Source organism: Oncorhynchus keta, chromosome 9, assembly GCF_023373465.1.
Source record: "Oncorhynchus keta strain PuntledgeMale-10-30-2019 chromosome 9, Oket_V2, whole genome shotgun sequence".
Classification (NCBI taxonomy): Eukaryota; Metazoa; Chordata; class Actinopteri; order Salmoniformes; family Salmonidae; genus Oncorhynchus; species Oncorhynchus keta.
This window is the reverse complement of record NC_068429.1, coordinates 28,801,733-28,819,954: the sequence shown is the minus strand read 5'-3', so window position 1 is coordinate 28,819,954 and position 18,222 is coordinate 28,801,733. Positions and strand designations below refer to the sequence as shown.

Genomic DNA, 18,222 nt, shown 5'->3' with positions numbered 1-18,222 from the left:
GCCTAAAAAAATGTTTGACTATAATTTTGATATAATGGATGGTCAGTACTTGCATCGATAGCTCTGTCTATGAATTTTAAAGTGGTTACATCTCTCTAGAACTTTCCCTCAGCTTTTTACCAAAACACTGGCGGGGTAACCACTTTGTTATTGTTTTAATTAAGGATTATAGCTTTAAGTGACAGGTACTGTGAGGTTGCTATGTGTGTGTGTCTCTGGAAGGAAGAGTGGGGTTTAGGTGGTCAGTCCACTGGGTACTATGCTACTCACCATGGGCCCCTCGAACCCTGGCTCACCCCGGATACCCATTGTCCCCATAGGCCCCTGAGGAAGACAGAGAAAGGAAGGAAAAGAGGGGGTTGGAGAGAGACATTTATAGTCATTTATTTACTAGAGCAGAATTAACTTTACGAGGGAAGAGAGGAGAGACTTACAGGATCACCTTTCAGACCAAGGGCACCACTCATCCCAGGCTGTCCCTGTGAAAATATGAAAACAGTACAGATGACCTTAAACCCTTAATATTATATATTATTATGATGAGAAATCCCTCTGAAAAATATATGTTTCCAAATACATTAGTCAATCATCTGGTCCCAATTTAGGAATCTGGTCCCAAGTTAGGGAACATTACTGTGCAGCTGAGTGAGACTGACCTGGATTCCCCTGAGTCCTGGAGGCCCACTCTCGCCATCTAAACCCTGGGGTCCCTGGTGAAATAAATAGAAAACAGCTCATTTTAAAACATGTTGTATAGTATGTGTGTAATACTTCCCGTATAGTCTTACGAGCATTGAGTTCTGTTAAATGTGACCCAACTTTAGGCAAGAAAACACAACAAGCAAACGCCTCCTCTTACCTGGGGGCCTCTGGGGCCGATGACTCCAACAGGCCCCAACTCTCCCTAGAAGGTAAATGCAGGCTACCTTTGGTGAAGGCTGACATATTCAGAAAGAGCTACCAGTAAAGTAGTTAACAAAAAAATTATGGGAAGACCCTCATCTTCTGGGGTCAAAATGTCCCCTCACCTGTGAGCCGTTAACTCCCTGATCACCAACACGGCCTGTGAAACCAGTGGCTCCCTACACAAAACAGGAATATACACACTGAGTGATATGATATGGGTTGAGTGACATAGCATTAGGAATTGGGGCCCATTATGATATTGTGCTGTGCTGTATGTTGGAATACATACATGTAGTACACTCTTAGGAAAAAAAAGGTGATACCTAGAACCTTAAATGGTTCTTCGGCTGTCCCCACAGGAGAACCCTTTGAAGAATACGTTTTGGTTCCAGGTAGAAAGAACCCTTTTGGTTCCAGACAGAACCCTTCTGGGTTCCATGTAAAACCCTTTCCATAGAGGGTTCTACATGGACCCCAAAAGGGTTCTAAAAGAATCCTTTTGGAACCCTTTTTTTCTAAGAGTGTATGGAAGGTACAGACTTGTTTGCTGTCTACTCACCACTGTCCCAGGAGGCCCTGGAGGCCCATCAAACCCAGTCTCCCCCTGGAGAGTCACAAACACATGGACACAAGTCAGTGACACACTCAATTACTGATGAATAACACCCTAAAGTATTCAGAAATGTTTCAATCTGTAAATCTGAAACAAGGTGTAGTATCGTTACTGTGGGTCACTCACATCAGGTCCAGGGTTTCCCTCTGAGCCTGTGAACCCTCTGACTCCCTGAGGCCCCTGAAGAAAAGACAGACATAGGGTTAGACCTTTTACAAAGTATGTCAAAGGGGTGAAAATTAGGGTGCAAACCAAAAAAGGCAGCTTGAAAGAAAAGAGACAGTGGACACATCTCAAACGGCACCCTATTCCCTATTTAGTGCACTACTTTTGACCAGGGTCCATAAGGTGCTGGTAAAAAAAAATGGTGCACTATAAAGGGGAAAATGGTGCTATTTGGACACATACAGCGAGAGAAACACTTACTGGTGAACCAACATAACCGGGACGGCCTGGTAAACCAAAAGAGCCCTACAGGACACACAAAGTTCAGATGTTAAGCTCTCAATAGAGAGGGCTATCAACACAAAAGCCTTCAGTAAAATGCATACATGAGCATTACAGGAATATGAGTAAAAACATTTGATGTGAACTGTACAAGCAGGGCATTCAGCTCTCATAGTACTTCATCTTTCCACTAAGGGGCAGCATATTACAAATAATAATCTAGACCAGTGAAGACTGGGGACTGGGGATGACTTTAATTCAGTGTGACAAATTCAGTAATAAAGGAACAATAGTCAGCAATCATACTTGAGTCTTACCTTCTCGCCCACTTCTCCAATATGTCCTCTTGGGCCCTTGGTTCCAATAAGGCCCTATAAGGCATTATAAAATACATTATAAAGCATTATACATACAGTGCCTTTGGAAAGTATTCAGACCCCTTGACTTTTTTCACATTTTGTTACATTATAGCCTTATTCTAAAATTAATTAAATGTGTTTTTTTTCATCATCAATCTACACTTAGAGTACGACCCTGCCTCACACAGGAAGCGGCGCAGGTCCTAATCCAGGCACTTGTCATCTCCCGTCTGGATTACTGCAACTCGCTGTTGGCTGGGCTCCCTGCCTGTGCCATTAAACCCCTACAACTCATCCAGAACGCCGCAGCCCGTCTGGTGTTCAACCTTCCCAAGTTCTCTCACGTCACCCCGCTCCTCCGCTCTCTCCACTGGCTTCCAGTTGAAGCTCGCATCCGCTACAAGACCATGGTGCTTGCCTACGGAGCTGTGAGGGGAACGGCACCTCAGTACCTCCAGGCTCTGATCAGGCCCTACACCCAAACAAGGGCACTGCGTTCATCCACCTCTGGCCTGCTCGCCTCCCTACCACTGAGGAAGTACAGTTCCCGCTCAGCCCAGTCAAAACTGTTCGCTGCTCTGGCTCCCCAATGGTGGAACAAACTCCCTCACGACGCCAGGACAGCGGCGTCAATCACCACCTTCCGGAGACACCTGAAACCCCACCTCTTTAAGGAATACCTAGGATAGGATAAAGTAATCCTTCCCCCCTTAAAAGATTTAGATGCACTATTGTAAAGTGGCTGTTCCACTGGATGTCATAAGGTGAATGCACCAATTTGTAAGTAGCTCTGGATAAGAGCGTCTGCTAAATGACTTAAATGTAAATGTACACTTAATACCCCATCATGACAGAGCTTTTTAGAAATTTTGCACATTTATTAAAAATAAAAAACTGAAATATCACATTTACATAAGTATTCAGACCCTTTACTCAGTACTTTGTTGAAGCACCTTTGGCAGCGATTACAGCCTCGAGTCTTCTTGGGTATGACACAATAAGCTAGAGGTTGACCGATTAATCGGAATGGCTAATTAATTAGGGCCGATTTCAAGGTTTCATAACAATCGGTAATCTGCATTTTTGGACACCGATCATGGCCGATTACATTGCACTTCATGAGGAGACTGCGTGGCAGGCTGACTACCAACGTGAGTGCAGCAAGGAGCCAAGGTAAGGTGCTAGCTAGTATTAAACGTATCTAAAAAAAACAATCAATCTTAACATAATCACTAGTTAACTACACATGGTTGATGATATTACTAGTTTATCTAGCTTGTCCTGCGTTGCACATAATCGGTGCCTGTTAATTTGTCATTGAACCATAGCCTACTTCCCAAACGGGTGATTTAACAAGCGCATTCGTAAAAAAACACTGTTGTTGCACCAATGTGTACCGAACCATAAACATCAACACTTTTCTTAAAATCAATACACAAGTATATATTTTTAAACCTGCATATTTAGTTAATATTGCCTGCAAACATGAATTTCTTTTAACTATGGAAATTGTGACACTTCTCTTGGATTCTGTGTAACAGAGTCAGGGTATATGCAGCAGTTTGGGCCGCCTGGCTCGTTGCGAACTTTGAAGACTATTTCTTCCTAACAAAGACAGCCAACTTCGCCAAACGGGGGATGATTTAACAAAAGCGCATTTGCAAAAAAAGCATAATTGTTGCACGAATGTACCTAACCATAAACATCAATGCCTTTCTTAAAATCAATACACAGAAGTATACATTTTTAAACCTGCATATTTAGTTAAAATAATTTAATGTTAGCAGGCAATATTAAACTAGGGAAATTGTGTCACTTCTCTTGTGTTCATTGCACGCAGAGTCAGGGTATATGCAACAATTTCGGCCGCCTGGCTCATTGCGAACTAATTTGCCAGAATTTTACATAATTATGACATAACATTGAAGGTTGTGCAATGTAACAGGAATATTTAGATTTATGGATGCCACCCATTAGATAAAATACGGAACGGTTCCGTATTTCACTGAAAGAATAAACGTTTTATTTTCAAAATGATAGTTTCCGGATTTGACCATATGAATGACCTAAGGCTCGTATTTCTGTGTGTTATTATGTTATAATTAAGTATATGATTTGATATTTGACAGAGCAGTCTGACTGAGCGGTGGTGGGCAGCAGCAGGCTCATAAGCATTCATTCAAACAGCACTTTAGTGCGTTTTGCCAGCAGCTCTTCACAATGCTTCAAGCATTGCGCTGTTTATGACTTATCAACTCCCTAGATTAGGCTGGTGTAACCGATGTGAAATGGCTAGCTAGTTAGCGGGGTGCACGCTAATAGCGTTTCAAACGTCACTCGCTCTGAGACTTGGAGTAGTTGTTCCCCTTGCTCTGCAAGGGCCGAAGGCTTTTGTGGAGCGATGAGTAACGATGCTTCGAGGGTGGCTGTTGTCGATGTGTTCCTGGTTCGAGCCCAGGTCGGAGCGAGGAGAGGGACGGAAGCTATACTGTTACACTGGCAATACTAAAGTGCCTATAAGAACATCCAATAGTCAAAGGTATATGAAATACAAATGGTATAGAAATAAATAGTCCTATAATTCCTATAATAACCTTATATTAAAACTTCTTACCTGGGAATATTGAAGACTCATGTTAAAAGGAACCACCAGCTTTCATATGTTCTCATGTTCTGAGCAAGGAACTTAAACATAAGCTTTTTTACGTGGCACAAATTGCACTTTTACTTTCTTCTCCAACACTTTGTTTTTGCATTATTTAAACCAAATTGAACATGTTTCATGATTTATTTGAGGCTAAATTTATTTGAGTGATTTATTATATTAATTAAAATAAAAGTGTTCATTTAGTATTGTTATAATGTCATTATTACAAATAAATAAATAGTCCAATTAATCGGTATCGGCTTATTTTGGTCCTCCAATAATCGGTATTGGCATTGACAAATCAGAATCGGCCGACTTCTACTACAAGCTGGGCACACCTATATTTGGGGAGCTTCTTCCATTCTTCTCTGCAGATCCTCTCAAGCTCTATCAGGTTGGATGGGGAGCGTTGCTGCACAGCTGTTTTCAGGTATCTCCAGAGATGTTTGATTGGGTTCAAGTCCGGGCTCTGGATGGGCAACTCAAGGACATTCAGAGACCTGTCCCGAAACCACTCCTGTGTTGACATGGCTGTATACTTAGGGTTGTTGTCCTGTTGGAAGGTGAAACTTCGCCCCAGTCTGAGGTCTTCATCAAGGACCTCTCTGTGCTTTGGTGCGTTCATCTGTGCCTCGATCCTGACTAGTCTCCCAGTCCCTGCCACTGAAAAACATCCCCACAGCATGATGCTGCCACCACCATGCTTCACCATAGGCATGGTGCTAGGTTTCCTCCAGACGTGACGCTTGGCATTCAGTTCAATCATGGTTTTATCGGACCAGTGAATCTTGTTTTTCATGGTCTGAGAGTCTTTAGGTGCCTTTTGGCAAACTCCAAGCGGGCTGTCATGTGCCTTTTACTAAGGAATTACATTTTTTTTATTTTTTTTTACCTTTATTTAACCAGGCAAGTCAGTTAAGAACACATTCTTATTTTCAATGACGGCCTGGGAACAGTGGGTTAACTGCCTGTTCAGGGGCAGAACGACAGATTTGCACCTTGTCAGCTCGGGGGTTTGAACTCGCAACGCTCTAACGACTAGGCTACGCTGCCGCCCCAATGGCTTCTGTCTGGCCACTCTACCATGAAGGCCTGATTGGTGGAGTGTTGCAGAAATGGTTGTCTTTCTGGAAGGTTCTCCCATCTCCACAGAGGAACTCTATAGCTCTGTCAGAGTGACCATTGGGTTCTTGGTCACTGCCCTGGCCAAGGTCCTTCTCCCCCGGTTGCTCAGTTTGGCCGGTCGGCCAGTTCTAGGAAGAGTCTTGGTGGTTCCAAACTTCTTCCATTTAAGAATGTTGGAGGCCACTGTGTTCTTTGCTCTGACTGTTCTTTGCTCTGACATGCACTGGCACAGCGATCATACACTGTTTTCCCGGGGGCAGGGCTACGGACGTTAAGGCTAATCTGAAGATGGTGCTGGCTAAAGCTAAAACTGGCGAGTGTAGAGAGTATAGAGATATTGTTATCCACGTCGGCACCAACAATGTTAGGATAAAACAGTCAGAGATCACCAAGCACAACATAGCTTCTGCGTGCATATCAGCTAGAAAGATGTGTCGGCATCGAGTAATTGTCTCTGGCCCCCTCCCAGTTAGGGGGAGTGATGAGCTCTACAGCAGAGTCTCACAACTCAATCGCTGGTTGAAAACTGTTTTCTGCCCCTCCCAAAAGATAGAATTTGTAGATAATTGGCCCTCTTTCTGGGACTCACCCACAAACATTTAACATAAACAAGACCAAGCCTGACCTGCTGAGGAGTGACGGACTCCATCCTAGCTGGAGGGGTGCTCTCATCTTATCTGCCAACATAGACAGGGCTCTAACTCCTCTAGCTCCACAATGAAATAGGGTGCAGGCCAGGCAGCAGGCTATTAGCCAGCCTGCCAGCATAGTGGAGTCTGCCACTAGCATAGTCAGTGTAGTCAGCTCAGCTATCACCATTGAGACCGTGTCTGTGCCTCGACCTAGGTTGGGCAAAACTAAACATGGCGGTGTTCGCCTTAGCAATCTCACTAGGATAAAGACCACCTCCATTCCTGTCATTACTGAAAGAGATCATGATACCTCACATCTCAAAATAGGGCTACTTAATGTTAGATCCCTTACTTCAAAGGCAATTCTAGTCAATGAACTAATCACTGATCATAATCTTGATGTGATTGGCCTGACTGAAACATGGCTTAAGCCTGATGAATTTACTGTGTTAAATGAGGCCTCACCTCCTGGCTACACTAGTGACCATATCCCCCGTGCATCCCGCAAAGGCGGAGGGGTTGCTAACATTTACGATAGCAAATTTCAATTTCCAAAAAAAAAAATGACGTTTTCGTCTTTTGAGCTTCTAGTCATGAAATCTATGCAGCCTACTCAATCACTTTTTATAGCTACTGTTTACAGGCCCCCTGGGCCTAATACAGCGTTTCTCACTGAGTTCCCTGAATTCCTATCGGACCTTGTAGTCATTGCAGATAATTTTCTAATCTTTGGTGACTTTAATATTCACATGGAAAAGTCCACAGACCCACTCCAAAAGGCTTTTGGAGCCATCATCGACTCAGTGGGTTTTGTCCAACATGTCTCTGGACCCACTCACTGTCACAGTCATACGCTGGACCTAGTTTTGTCCCATGGAATAAATGTTGTGGATCTTAATGTTTTTCCTCATAATCCTGGACTATCGGACCACCATTTTATTACGTTTGCAATTGCAACAAATAATCTGCTCAGACCCCAACCAAGGAACATCAAAAGTCGTGCTATAAATTCACAGACAACACAAAGATTCCTTGATGCCCTTCCAGACTCCCTCTGCCTACCCAAGGACGCCAGAGGACAAAAATCCGTTAACCACCTAACTGAGGATCTCAATTTAACCTTGCGCAATACCCTAGATGCAGTTGCACCCCTAAAAACAAAAAAAATGTCTCATAAGAAACTAGCTCCCTGGTACACAGAAAATACCCGAGCTCTGAAGCAAGCTTCCAGAAAATTGGAACGGAAATGGCGCCACACCAAACTGGAAGTCTTCCAACTAGCTTGGAAGGACGGTACCGTGCAGTACCGAAGAGCCCTTACTGCTGCTCGATCATCCTATTTTTCTAACTTAATTGAGGAAAATAAGAACAATCCGAAATTCCTTTTTGATACTGTGGCAAAGCTAACTAAAAAGCAGCATTCCCCAAGAGAGGATGACTTTCACTTTAGCAGTGATAAATTCATGAACTTCTTTGAGGAAAAGATTATGATTATTAGAAAGCAAATTACGGACTCCTCTTTAAACCTGCGTATTCCTCCAAACCTCAGTTGTCCTGAGTCTGCACAACTCTGCCAGGACCTAGGATCAAGAGAGACGCTCAAGTGTTTTAGTACTATATCTCTTGACACAATGATGAAAATAATCATGGCCTCTAAACCTTCAAGCTGTATACTGGACCCTATTCCAACTAAACTACTGAAAGAGCTGCTTCCTGTGCTTGGCCCTCCTATGTTGAACATAATAAACGGCTCTCTATCCACTGGATGTGTACCAAACTCACTAAAAGTGGCAGTAATAAAGCCTCTCTTGAAAAAGCCAAACCTTGACCCAGAAAATATAAAAAACTATCGGCCTATATCGAATCTTCCATTCCTCTCAAAAATTTTAGAGAAGGCTGTTGCGCAGCAACTCACTGCCTTCCTGAAGACAAACAATGTATACGAAATGCTTCAGTCTGGTTTTAGACCCCATCATAGCACTGAGACGGCACTTGTGAAGGTGGTAAATGACATTTTAATGACATCGGACCGAGGCTCTGCATCTGTCCTCGTGCTCCTAGACCTTAGTGCTGCTTTTGATACCATCGATCACCACATTCTTTTGGAGAGATTGGAAACCCAAATTGGTCTACACGGACATGTTCTGGCCTGGTTTAGGTCTTATCTGTCGGAAAGATATCAGTTTGTCTCTGTGAATGGTTTGTCCTCTGACAAATCAACTGTAAATTTCGGTGTTCCTCAAGGTTCTGTTTTAGGACCACTATTGTTTTCACTATATATTTTACCTCTTGGGGATGTTATTCGAAAACATAATGTAAACTTTCACTGCTATGCGGATGACACACAGCTGTACATTTCAATGAAACATGGTGAAGCCCCAAAATTGCCCTCGCTAGAAGCATGTGTTTCAGACATAAGGAAGTGGATGGCTGCAAACTTTCTACTATTAAACTCGGACAAAACAGAGATGCTTGTTCTAGGTCCCAAGAAACAAAGAGATCTTCTGTTGAATCTGACAATTAATCTTAATGGTTGTACAGTCGTCTCAAATAAAACTGTGAAGGACCTCGGCGTTACTCTGGACCCTGATCTCTCTTTTGAAGAACATATCAAGACCATTTCGAGGACAGCTTTTTTCCATCTACGTAACGTAGCCTCTCTACACTGGCTTCCTGTCAAAGCAAGGGCTGATTTCAAGGTTTTACTGCTAACCTACAAAGCATTACATGGGCTTGCTCCTACCTACCTCTCTGATTTGGTCCTGCCGTACATACCTACACGTACGCTATGGTCACAAGACGCAGGCCTCCTAATTGTCCCTAGAATTTCTAAGCAAACAGCTGGAGGCAGGGCTTTCTCCTATAGAGCTCCATTTTTATGGAACGGTCTGCCTACCCATGTCAGAGACGCAAACTCGGTCTCAACCTTTAAGTCTTTACTGAAGACTCATCTCTTCAGTGGGTCATATGATTGAGTGTAGTCTGGCCCAGGAGTGGGAAGGTGAACGGAAAGGCTCTGGAGCAACGAACCGCCCTTGCTGTCTCTGCCTGGCCGGTTCCCCTCTTTCCACTGGGATTCTCTGCCTCTAACCCTGTTACGGGGCTGAGTCACTGGCTTGCTGGGGATCTCTCATGCCGTCCCTGGGGGGGTGCGTCACCTGGGTGGGTTGATTCACTGTTGTGGTCAGCCTATCTGTGTTGGCCCCCCTTGGGTTGTACCGTGGCGGAGATCTTTGTGGGCTATACTCGGCCTTGTCTCAGGATGGTAAGTTGGTGGTTGAAGATATCCCTCTTGTGGTGTGGGGGCTGTGCTTTGGCAAAGTGGGTGGGGTTATATCCTTCCTGTTTGGCCCTGTCCGGGGGTGTCCTCGGATGGGGCCACAGTGTCTCCTGACCCCTCCTGTCTCAGCCTCCAGTATTTATGCTGCAGTAGTTTATGTGTCGGGGGGCTAGGGTCAGTTTGTTATATCTGGAGCACTTCTCCTGTCCTATTCGGTGTCCAGTGTGAATCTAAGTGTGCGTTCTCTAATTCTCTCCTTCTCTCTTTCTTTCTCTCTCTCGGAGAACCTGAACCCTAGGACCATGCCCCAGGACTACCTGACATGATGACTCCTTGCTGTCCCCAGTCCACCTGGCCATGCTGCTGCTCCAGTTTCAACTGGCCTGGGCCCTAGGACCATGTCCCAGGACTACCTGACATGATGACTCCTTGCTGTCCCCAGTCCACCTGGCCATGCTGCTGCTCCAGTTTCAACTGTTCTGCCTTACTATTATTCAACCATGCTGGTCATTTATGAACATTTGCACATCTTGGCCACGTTCTGTTATAATCTCCACCCGGCACAGCCAGAAGAGGACTGGCCACCCCACATATGCTCTCTCTAATTCTCTCTTTCTTTCTCTCTCTCGGAGGACCTGAGCCCTAGGACCGTGCCCCAGGACTACCTGACATGATGACTCCTTGCTGTCCCCAGTCCACCTGACTGTGCTGCTGCTCCAGTTTCAACTGTTCTGCCTTATTATTATTCGACCATGCTGGTCATTTATGAACATCTTGGTCATGTTCTGTTATAATCTCTACCCGGCACAGCCAGAAGAGGACTGGCCACCCCACATAGCCCGGTTCCTCTCTAGGTTTCTTCCTAGGTTTTGGCCTTTCTAGGGAGTTTTTCCTAGCCACCGTGCTTTTACACTTGCATTGTTTGCTGTTTGGGGTTTTAGGCTGGGTTTCTGTACAGCACTTTGAGATATCAGCTGATGTACGAAGGGCTATATAAATAAATTTGATTTGATTTGATTTGACTTTCAACTGTGGGACCTTATATAGACAGCTGTGTGCCTTTCCAAGAGCTGCAAAATCTGAACCCCTACAAAACAGCCAGGCTAGACAATCTGGACCCTCTTTTCAAAAATGATCCGACAAAATTGTTGCAATCCCTATTACTAGCCTGTTCAACCTCTCTTTCATATCGTCTGAGATCCCCAAAGATTAGAAAGCTGCCACGGTCATCCCCCTCTTCAACGGAGGAGACACTCTAGACCCAAACTGCTACAGACATAAATCTATCCTATCCAGCCTTTCTAAGGATTTCGAAAGCAAAGTTAACAAACAGATCATAGACCATTTCGAATCCCACCGTACCTTCTCCGCTATGCAATCTGGTTTCCGAGTAGGCCATGGGTGCACCTCAGCCAAACCCAAGGTCCTAAATGATATCATAACCGCCATCGATAAGAGACAATACTGTGCAGCTGTATTCATAGACCTGGCGAAGGCTTTCGACTCTGTCAATCACCACATTCTTATTGGCAGACTCAACAGCTTTGGTTTCTCAAATGACTGCCTTGCCTGGTTAACCAACTACTTCTCAGACAGAGTTCAGAGTTCAGTGTTTCAAATCGGAGGGCCTGTTGTCCGGGCCTTTGGCAGTCTCTATGGGGGTGCCACAGGGTTCAATCCTTGGGCTGTCTCTTTTCTCTGTATACATCAATGATGTTGCTCTTGCTGCAGGTGATTCTCTGATCCAGCTCTACGCAGACGACACCATTCTGTAAACTTCTAGCCCTTCTTTGGACACTGTGTTAACCAACCTCCAGACGAGCTTCAATGCCATACAACTCTCCTTCCGTGGCCTCCAGCTACAAGTAAAACTAAATGCATGCTCTTCAACAGATCGCTGCCCACACCTAACCGCCCATCCAGCATCACTACTCTGACTTCTGACTTAGAATATGTGGACAACTACAAATACCTAGGTGTCTGGTTAGACTGTAAACTCTCCTTCCAGACTCACATTAAGCATCTCCAATCCAAAATTAAATCTAGAATCGGCTCCCTATTTCGCAAACAAAGCATCCTTCACTCATGCTGCCAAACATACCCTCATAAAACTGACCATCATACCAATCCTTGACATCGGCGATGTCATTTACAAAATAGCCTCCAACAATATACTCAGAAAATTGGATGCAGTCTATCACAGTGCCATCCGTTTTGTCATCAAAGCCCCATATACTACCCACCACAGCGACCTGTATGCTCTCGTTGGTTGGCCATCACTTCACATTGTTCGCCAAACCCACTGGCTCCAGGTCATCTATAAGTCTTCGCTAGGTAAAGCCCCACCTTATCTCAGCTCACTGGTCACCATAGCAGCACCCACCCTTAGCGAACGCTCCACCAGGTATATTTCACTGGTCAACCCCAAAGCCAATTCCTCATTCGGCCGCCTTTCCTTCCAGTTCTCTGCTATCAATGACTGGAACGAACTGAAAAACAATCACTGAAGCTGGAGACTCATATCTCCCTTACTAGCTTTAAGCACCAGCTTTCAGAGCTGCTCAGAAATCACTGTACCTGTACATAGCCCATATGTAAATAGCCCATCCAACTTCCTCATCCCCATACTGTTATTTATTTTGCTCTTTTGTACCCCAGTACTTGCACACTCACCTTCTGCACATCTATCATTCCAGTGTTTAATTGCTATATTGTAATTATTTTGCCGCTGTCATGACGTTGGCCTGGGGTTAGGTTTATGACAATCATAAATACCTCGTTCCCCCTTTTTCCTCTCTATACCCTACTGATGTGAAATTTGAAAACCCCTTTTTTAACATAGAGATTCTGGGAACTGCAGGAGGTCGGGGGAAATTAACTATATTCTGGTAACCTGACCAATTGAACATATGCGGTGGTACTTAATGAATGTAATGTCAGTTTGGTTGTCATCTGAGACATCGATGATAAGATGACAAACTCTACAGTGGAAAGTCTGCATATTGTAGTTATCGGATTCACATGGAATTGTTGTTCAATATAAATGTTTGAATATTAAATTATTGGTGAGATGAAATGTAATTTTAGCTTCCAAATGAGAGATTTGGGTTTTCATAAGGTTAGGGCTCTGCTCAGTCAGTGGCCCGCCCCTGTGAAGGGACATAGGTTATAAACCTTTTCAAACATGCCCTCCTCTCCCTTCCTATATAAAGCCTTGACGACAATATAACCTCCTGTGCCGAGGATGTGAGGACGAAGGTCCGATGTCAGAATGGTTCAGATAATAACTACAGAACGAAGCCAACATCAGCATGGGCTTTGGTTGCGAATGGTTTGAACTTTGAATTCTTATTCACTACAGAAGTAATACCTCCTAGCCGTTGAGTTAGCAACAGCAGCTGCAAACGAGGGTTAGGAAGGAACAGACAGAGTATCCCGTCTATCACACAACGACGTTACTACAACGTATCCAATTGACCACCAGAGACATTCTTCAAAGGACAAAGGGCTCGGTTTGGCAACACGGCCTTCTATCTACCACCAACCTACCGAAGCGCAGCTCAGAGTAAATAGTTATTGCATTTTCCTTTTCCAAATGGGCGGTAATTTAGAATGCATAAGATACTGTATTTACGATAGCACAGCTTCTTCCTTTGGTCCTCAGTCTTCCCGTTCTTTCATTCAAACCCAGCCCTTTTCTTTTGTGTAACCAGCTGTCATATCTGTTCCGCCCGCTAGGGACGTTTTCCTTTATGACGTAATTTGTAATCAAGGTATGGTTAATTCTGTGTATATGCAATTCTGTGTGATTAGTTAGGTATTTAGTAAATAAATAATGAAACCCAATTTTGTATTGCTGATTCAACTTGTTAGCCAGGGTTCGTGAAGCTAACCAAGAATTTACAACTTTCAGGTGAGACTGAATTAAGGTGATAATTAATATTGACTGCTATTGATGTAAAATATGACTAGGTCTTTAAGAGTTTATTCGGAAGTGGTCCTTCTGTAGCTCAGTTGGTAGAGCATGGCGCTTGTAACGCCAGGGTAGTGGGTTTGATTCCCGGGATCACCCATACGTAGAATGTATGCACACATGACTGTAAGTCGCTTTGGATAAAAGTGTCTGCTAAATGGCATAAGATAACAGCTCTATAAATATTATTTTGTGATGCCCCGACTCTCTAGTTAATTACATTTACATGATTAGCTCAATCAGGTGATATTAATTACGGATAAATTATTTTATAGAATAGCATGTCATATCACTTAATCTGGCATAGCCAAAGACACGACACCGCTATGGCCTATTTATTGCCTAAACTTCCTTATCCTACCTCATTTGCACATACTGTATATAGACTTTTTCTGTTGTATTATTGACTGTATGTTTGTTTATTCTATATGTAACTTTGTGTTGTTGTTTGTGTCATATTGCTTTGTTTTATCTTGGCCAGGTGGCAGTTGTAAATGAGAACTTGTTCTCAACTAGCCTACCTGGTTAAAAAAAATGTTTTAATATATATATATATATCAGACTTTTATCCAAAGCCTACAGTCTGGTTACATTCTACGTAAAAACCCAACCCTGGCGTTGTTTTAATGCCCTATCAACTGAATTTACCACAGGTGGATTCCAATCAAGTTGAAGAAACATATCAAGGATGATCAGTGGAAACCAGATGCACCTGGGTCTGAATACTTATGTAAATAAAGTATCTGTTTTTTAATTTTGTATACATTTGCAAACATTTCTGAAAACCTGATTTTGTTTTGTCATTATGGGGTATTGTGTGTAGATTTCTGAGGAATTGTTTGTACTTAATCAATTTAATAAAAAGGCTGAAATACTTTCCCAATGCACTGTATGTACTTCATAGAAAGTACAAACGACTTGTGCTCTTCATTGGTACACTCATTAGACCAATATTTCAGAATTTATAAGGGCACTGTTTCACTATCCAACCCCCTTACCTCGTCCCCTTTTTCTCCTTTGGAACCGCCTTCTCCCCTATACCCGAAGGGTCCCTAAAAAAAATGAGACAGCAATCATTGATATAATCAGAGATAAAACAGAAATAGCACCCTATTCCCTATATAGTGCACTTCTTAGGAAATACTTACTGGTCAAAAGTAGTACACTAAATATAGGGCATGGCTAGAATGGTTGTTTCTGAGAACAGATGGGTTCATAATAAGAAGGTTATCATGTAATCACCAAGTGGTGCCCTCACCTGTCGCCCAGGGTCACCCGGCATCCCAGACTGACCGTCCAGCCCATTCTCTCCATATTTCCCATGGAGCCCTGCTCTGCCCGCCACGCCCTTTTGGCCCGGCTCACCCTGCAATATAACAGACACCATCACCCAATCAGAGACTGTGGATCTGTGACAGAGACACCATCACCCAATCAAAGGCTGTGGATCCATGACAGAGACATTATCACCCATTCAGAGTCTATGGTTCTGTGACAGGGACACCATTACCCGATCCGAGACTGTGTAAACGTGACACAGTGAGGACACATCATAACACACCTGGGCTACATCCCAAATGGGACAGTTGATGTTGAGATGTGTCTGTTACTTGAACTCTGTGAAGCATTTATTTGGGCTGGAATCTGAGGTGCAGTTAACTCTAATGAACTTATCCTCTGCAGCAGAGGTAACTCCGGGTTTTCGTTTCCTGAGAGCCAGTTTCATCATAGCGCTTGATGATTTTTGTGATGGCACTTGTAAGAAACTTTAAAAGTTCTAGAAATTTCTGGATTGACTGACCTTCATGTCTTACAGTAATGATGGACTGTCATTTCTCTTTGCTTATTTGAGCTGTTCTTGCCATAATATGGACATGGTCTTTTACCAAATAGGGCTATTTCTGTATACCACCCCTACCTTGTCACAACACAACTGATTGTCTCAAACGCATTAAGAAGGAAAGAAATTCCACAAATTAAGAAGGCACAAGTGTTAACTGAAATGCATAAAACCTCATGAAGCTGGTTGAGAGAATGCCAAGAGTGAGCAAAGCTGTCATCAAGGGAAAGGGTGGCTGTATAAAATATATTTTGATTTGACTTAACACGTTTTTGGTTACTACATGATTCAATGTGTTATTTCATAGTTGTGATGTCTTCACTATTATTATTCTATGTAGAAAATAATAAAAAGAAAGAAAAATCCTGGAATGAGTAGGTATGTCCAAACCTTTGACTAGTACTGTACAGGAATGCTATTTAAGACACCCTGCCCAATAGGGTGTGACTGAGAGCTTATCAAGAGGATGAGAAGTGGTGGCATTATTTGTTTATCTTCATGTTAGACTTTAGACCCCCTTGTAATCAATAACTTGCACTGCAGACAGGTGGAGAACATGTACAAATCAGATAGCTTAAACACCTGTTAGCTCTTGGCAGTTTGGACAGTGTTATATTTCTGGGCCTGAAAAGTGATTGATATTTTATGTGTGTGTGTGTGTGTGTGCGTGCGTATGTGTGTGTGGACAGTAATTGATATTGTACATGCAGAAGCTCCCCAGACTGATCAATTAGTTCTCAGGTGCACATATTAGGGATGTATTATATGTCGGTGAACATATCGGAATCGGACGATATTAGCTAAATATGCCAACATCGTTATCGGCCGACACCGATGTTAAAAAACGATGTCAAAGGTACTGTGCATACCTATATAACGTAGGTACATGCCGTAATGACGCCGTGTAAAATTTAGCGCTACACGCGCAACACAGCATTCCTAAACAGCATTCCTAACATAACCCACACAATGTCTGCTGTGCGGATCGAGCAGTCAAGTCAAGCAGTCATTTGAAAGAGTAAGAACATTTCAGAGAGACAACTCAAAGGGGAAATCCATTAAAGCCAAGATAATGGAATTCAATCAACTGTTTTCTGTCGTGGGTGATGTTGGCTTTCGCCGACTGGTCGAGCACCGGTACACACTACCAAGTGCTCTGTTTTTCAGATGTTGCCCTACCGGAGTTACACAGTAATAGTGTCGTTGCTATTAGCTTCACAACATACATACTATACTATGGAACGCCGTTTGGGTATTTGCGTGCCAAAAAAGATACAATAGCACTGTCAAAGCTGTACAAAAAAGTTTGTAAACAAGCAAACTCCAACCACGAACGACCTGCTAACCATACCGCGTTGGTAATAAAGCATAATTTGTTCAACCACAACTTCTGGGATAGCTAGTTTTAGCTTGGTACCTAGCTAGCACCAATACAACTAGCCACTAGAAACTGTAGTAATTTCATTATATTTAGCAATGATTTAGGAATCCTTGTGAGTAAGTATTAGCTATGTTTCCACTTGATGATCGCCAATGGAAATTGAATTTCAGTTCATGAAAATAAATAGCTAGCCAACTCTTTAACCCTGTTGCCCAAAGCTAACGTTATAAGCAGCCAGCTAGCTTCATCTGCCTAGTGGGGCTCAACCGGACCGGGTTATGTGTTATAAGGGGTCAGGGGTAAGGCACAATAGTGGAATTTGCAGTTTGCGTGCAAAATAAAAGTATGTCATTGACAGTGATGCCAATTAATATAAATAGTATAATTATGCCATACTTTTATTTTGAAGTCCACTATTGTGCCTAGCTTCACATGGTTGGGTCCGACAACCATTAATCAAATAAGAACTGACTTATAAATTAGGGTTATTTTATATGATGACACCGAGCTATATAGTTAGCTATCTAACTATAGCTACTGAAACAGATTATGTCGTGTTATTTGACACGTCAAATAGTGTTATTTAACGTGTATCTTTTTTGACACGCAAAGACCCAGACGGCCTTCCATAGAAATACTGGTTGAGAATGAAACGACTGAACAAATTAACAACAAAACCGCACAGCAAGTAAGTGAAAGAAATAGGTTTTGATTGTGTTTTACTGGTAATGGGGACATACGGAAATGCCAACAAAATAACCTTCTGGTCAGTGTGGTGTGTGTAACCTATATTTAACTAGGCAAGTCAGTTAAGAACAAATCCTTATTTACAATGACGGCCCGAACGACACTGGGCCAATTGTGCAATTGTGATACAGCCTGGATTCGAACCAGAGACTGTAGTGATGCCTCTTGCACTGAGTGCCTTAGACCACTGTGTCCATGTTAACTATTTAAAAGGCTGCTAAATTGTTAAATATTGGTTATCAGTATCGGGGTTTTTTGGCAAGGAAAATATT

General features: G+C 43.0%; 1 protein-coding gene across 2 annotated transcripts in view; it reads right to left on the bottom strand.

Moving 5' to 3' along the window:
* Nucleotides 1-18,222, bottom strand: part of LOC118387463 (collagen alpha-2(IX) chain-like) — a 124,622-nt gene that overhangs the window by 17,853 nt on the left and 88,547 nt on the right. For both annotated transcript variants that reach the window (XM_035775855.2, XM_052525633.1), the window contains 11 exons: nucleotides 15,241-15,348; nucleotides 14,981-15,034; nucleotides 2,284-2,337; nucleotides 1,946-1,990; nucleotides 1,646-1,699; nucleotides 1,466-1,510; nucleotides 1,029-1,082; nucleotides 860-904; nucleotides 657-710; nucleotides 435-479; nucleotides 271-324 (listed from right to left, as the gene is read on the bottom strand). In XM_035775855.2, the coding sequence (XP_035631748.1) occupies nucleotides 271-324; nucleotides 435-479; nucleotides 657-710; nucleotides 860-904; nucleotides 1,029-1,082; nucleotides 1,466-1,510; nucleotides 1,646-1,699; nucleotides 1,946-1,990; nucleotides 2,284-2,337; nucleotides 14,981-15,034; nucleotides 15,241-15,348 (612 nt within the window). The remainder of the gene's footprint in view (nucleotides 1-270; nucleotides 325-434; nucleotides 480-656; nucleotides 711-859; nucleotides 905-1,028; nucleotides 1,083-1,465; nucleotides 1,511-1,645; nucleotides 1,700-1,945; nucleotides 1,991-2,283; nucleotides 2,338-14,980; nucleotides 15,035-15,240; nucleotides 15,349-18,222) is intronic.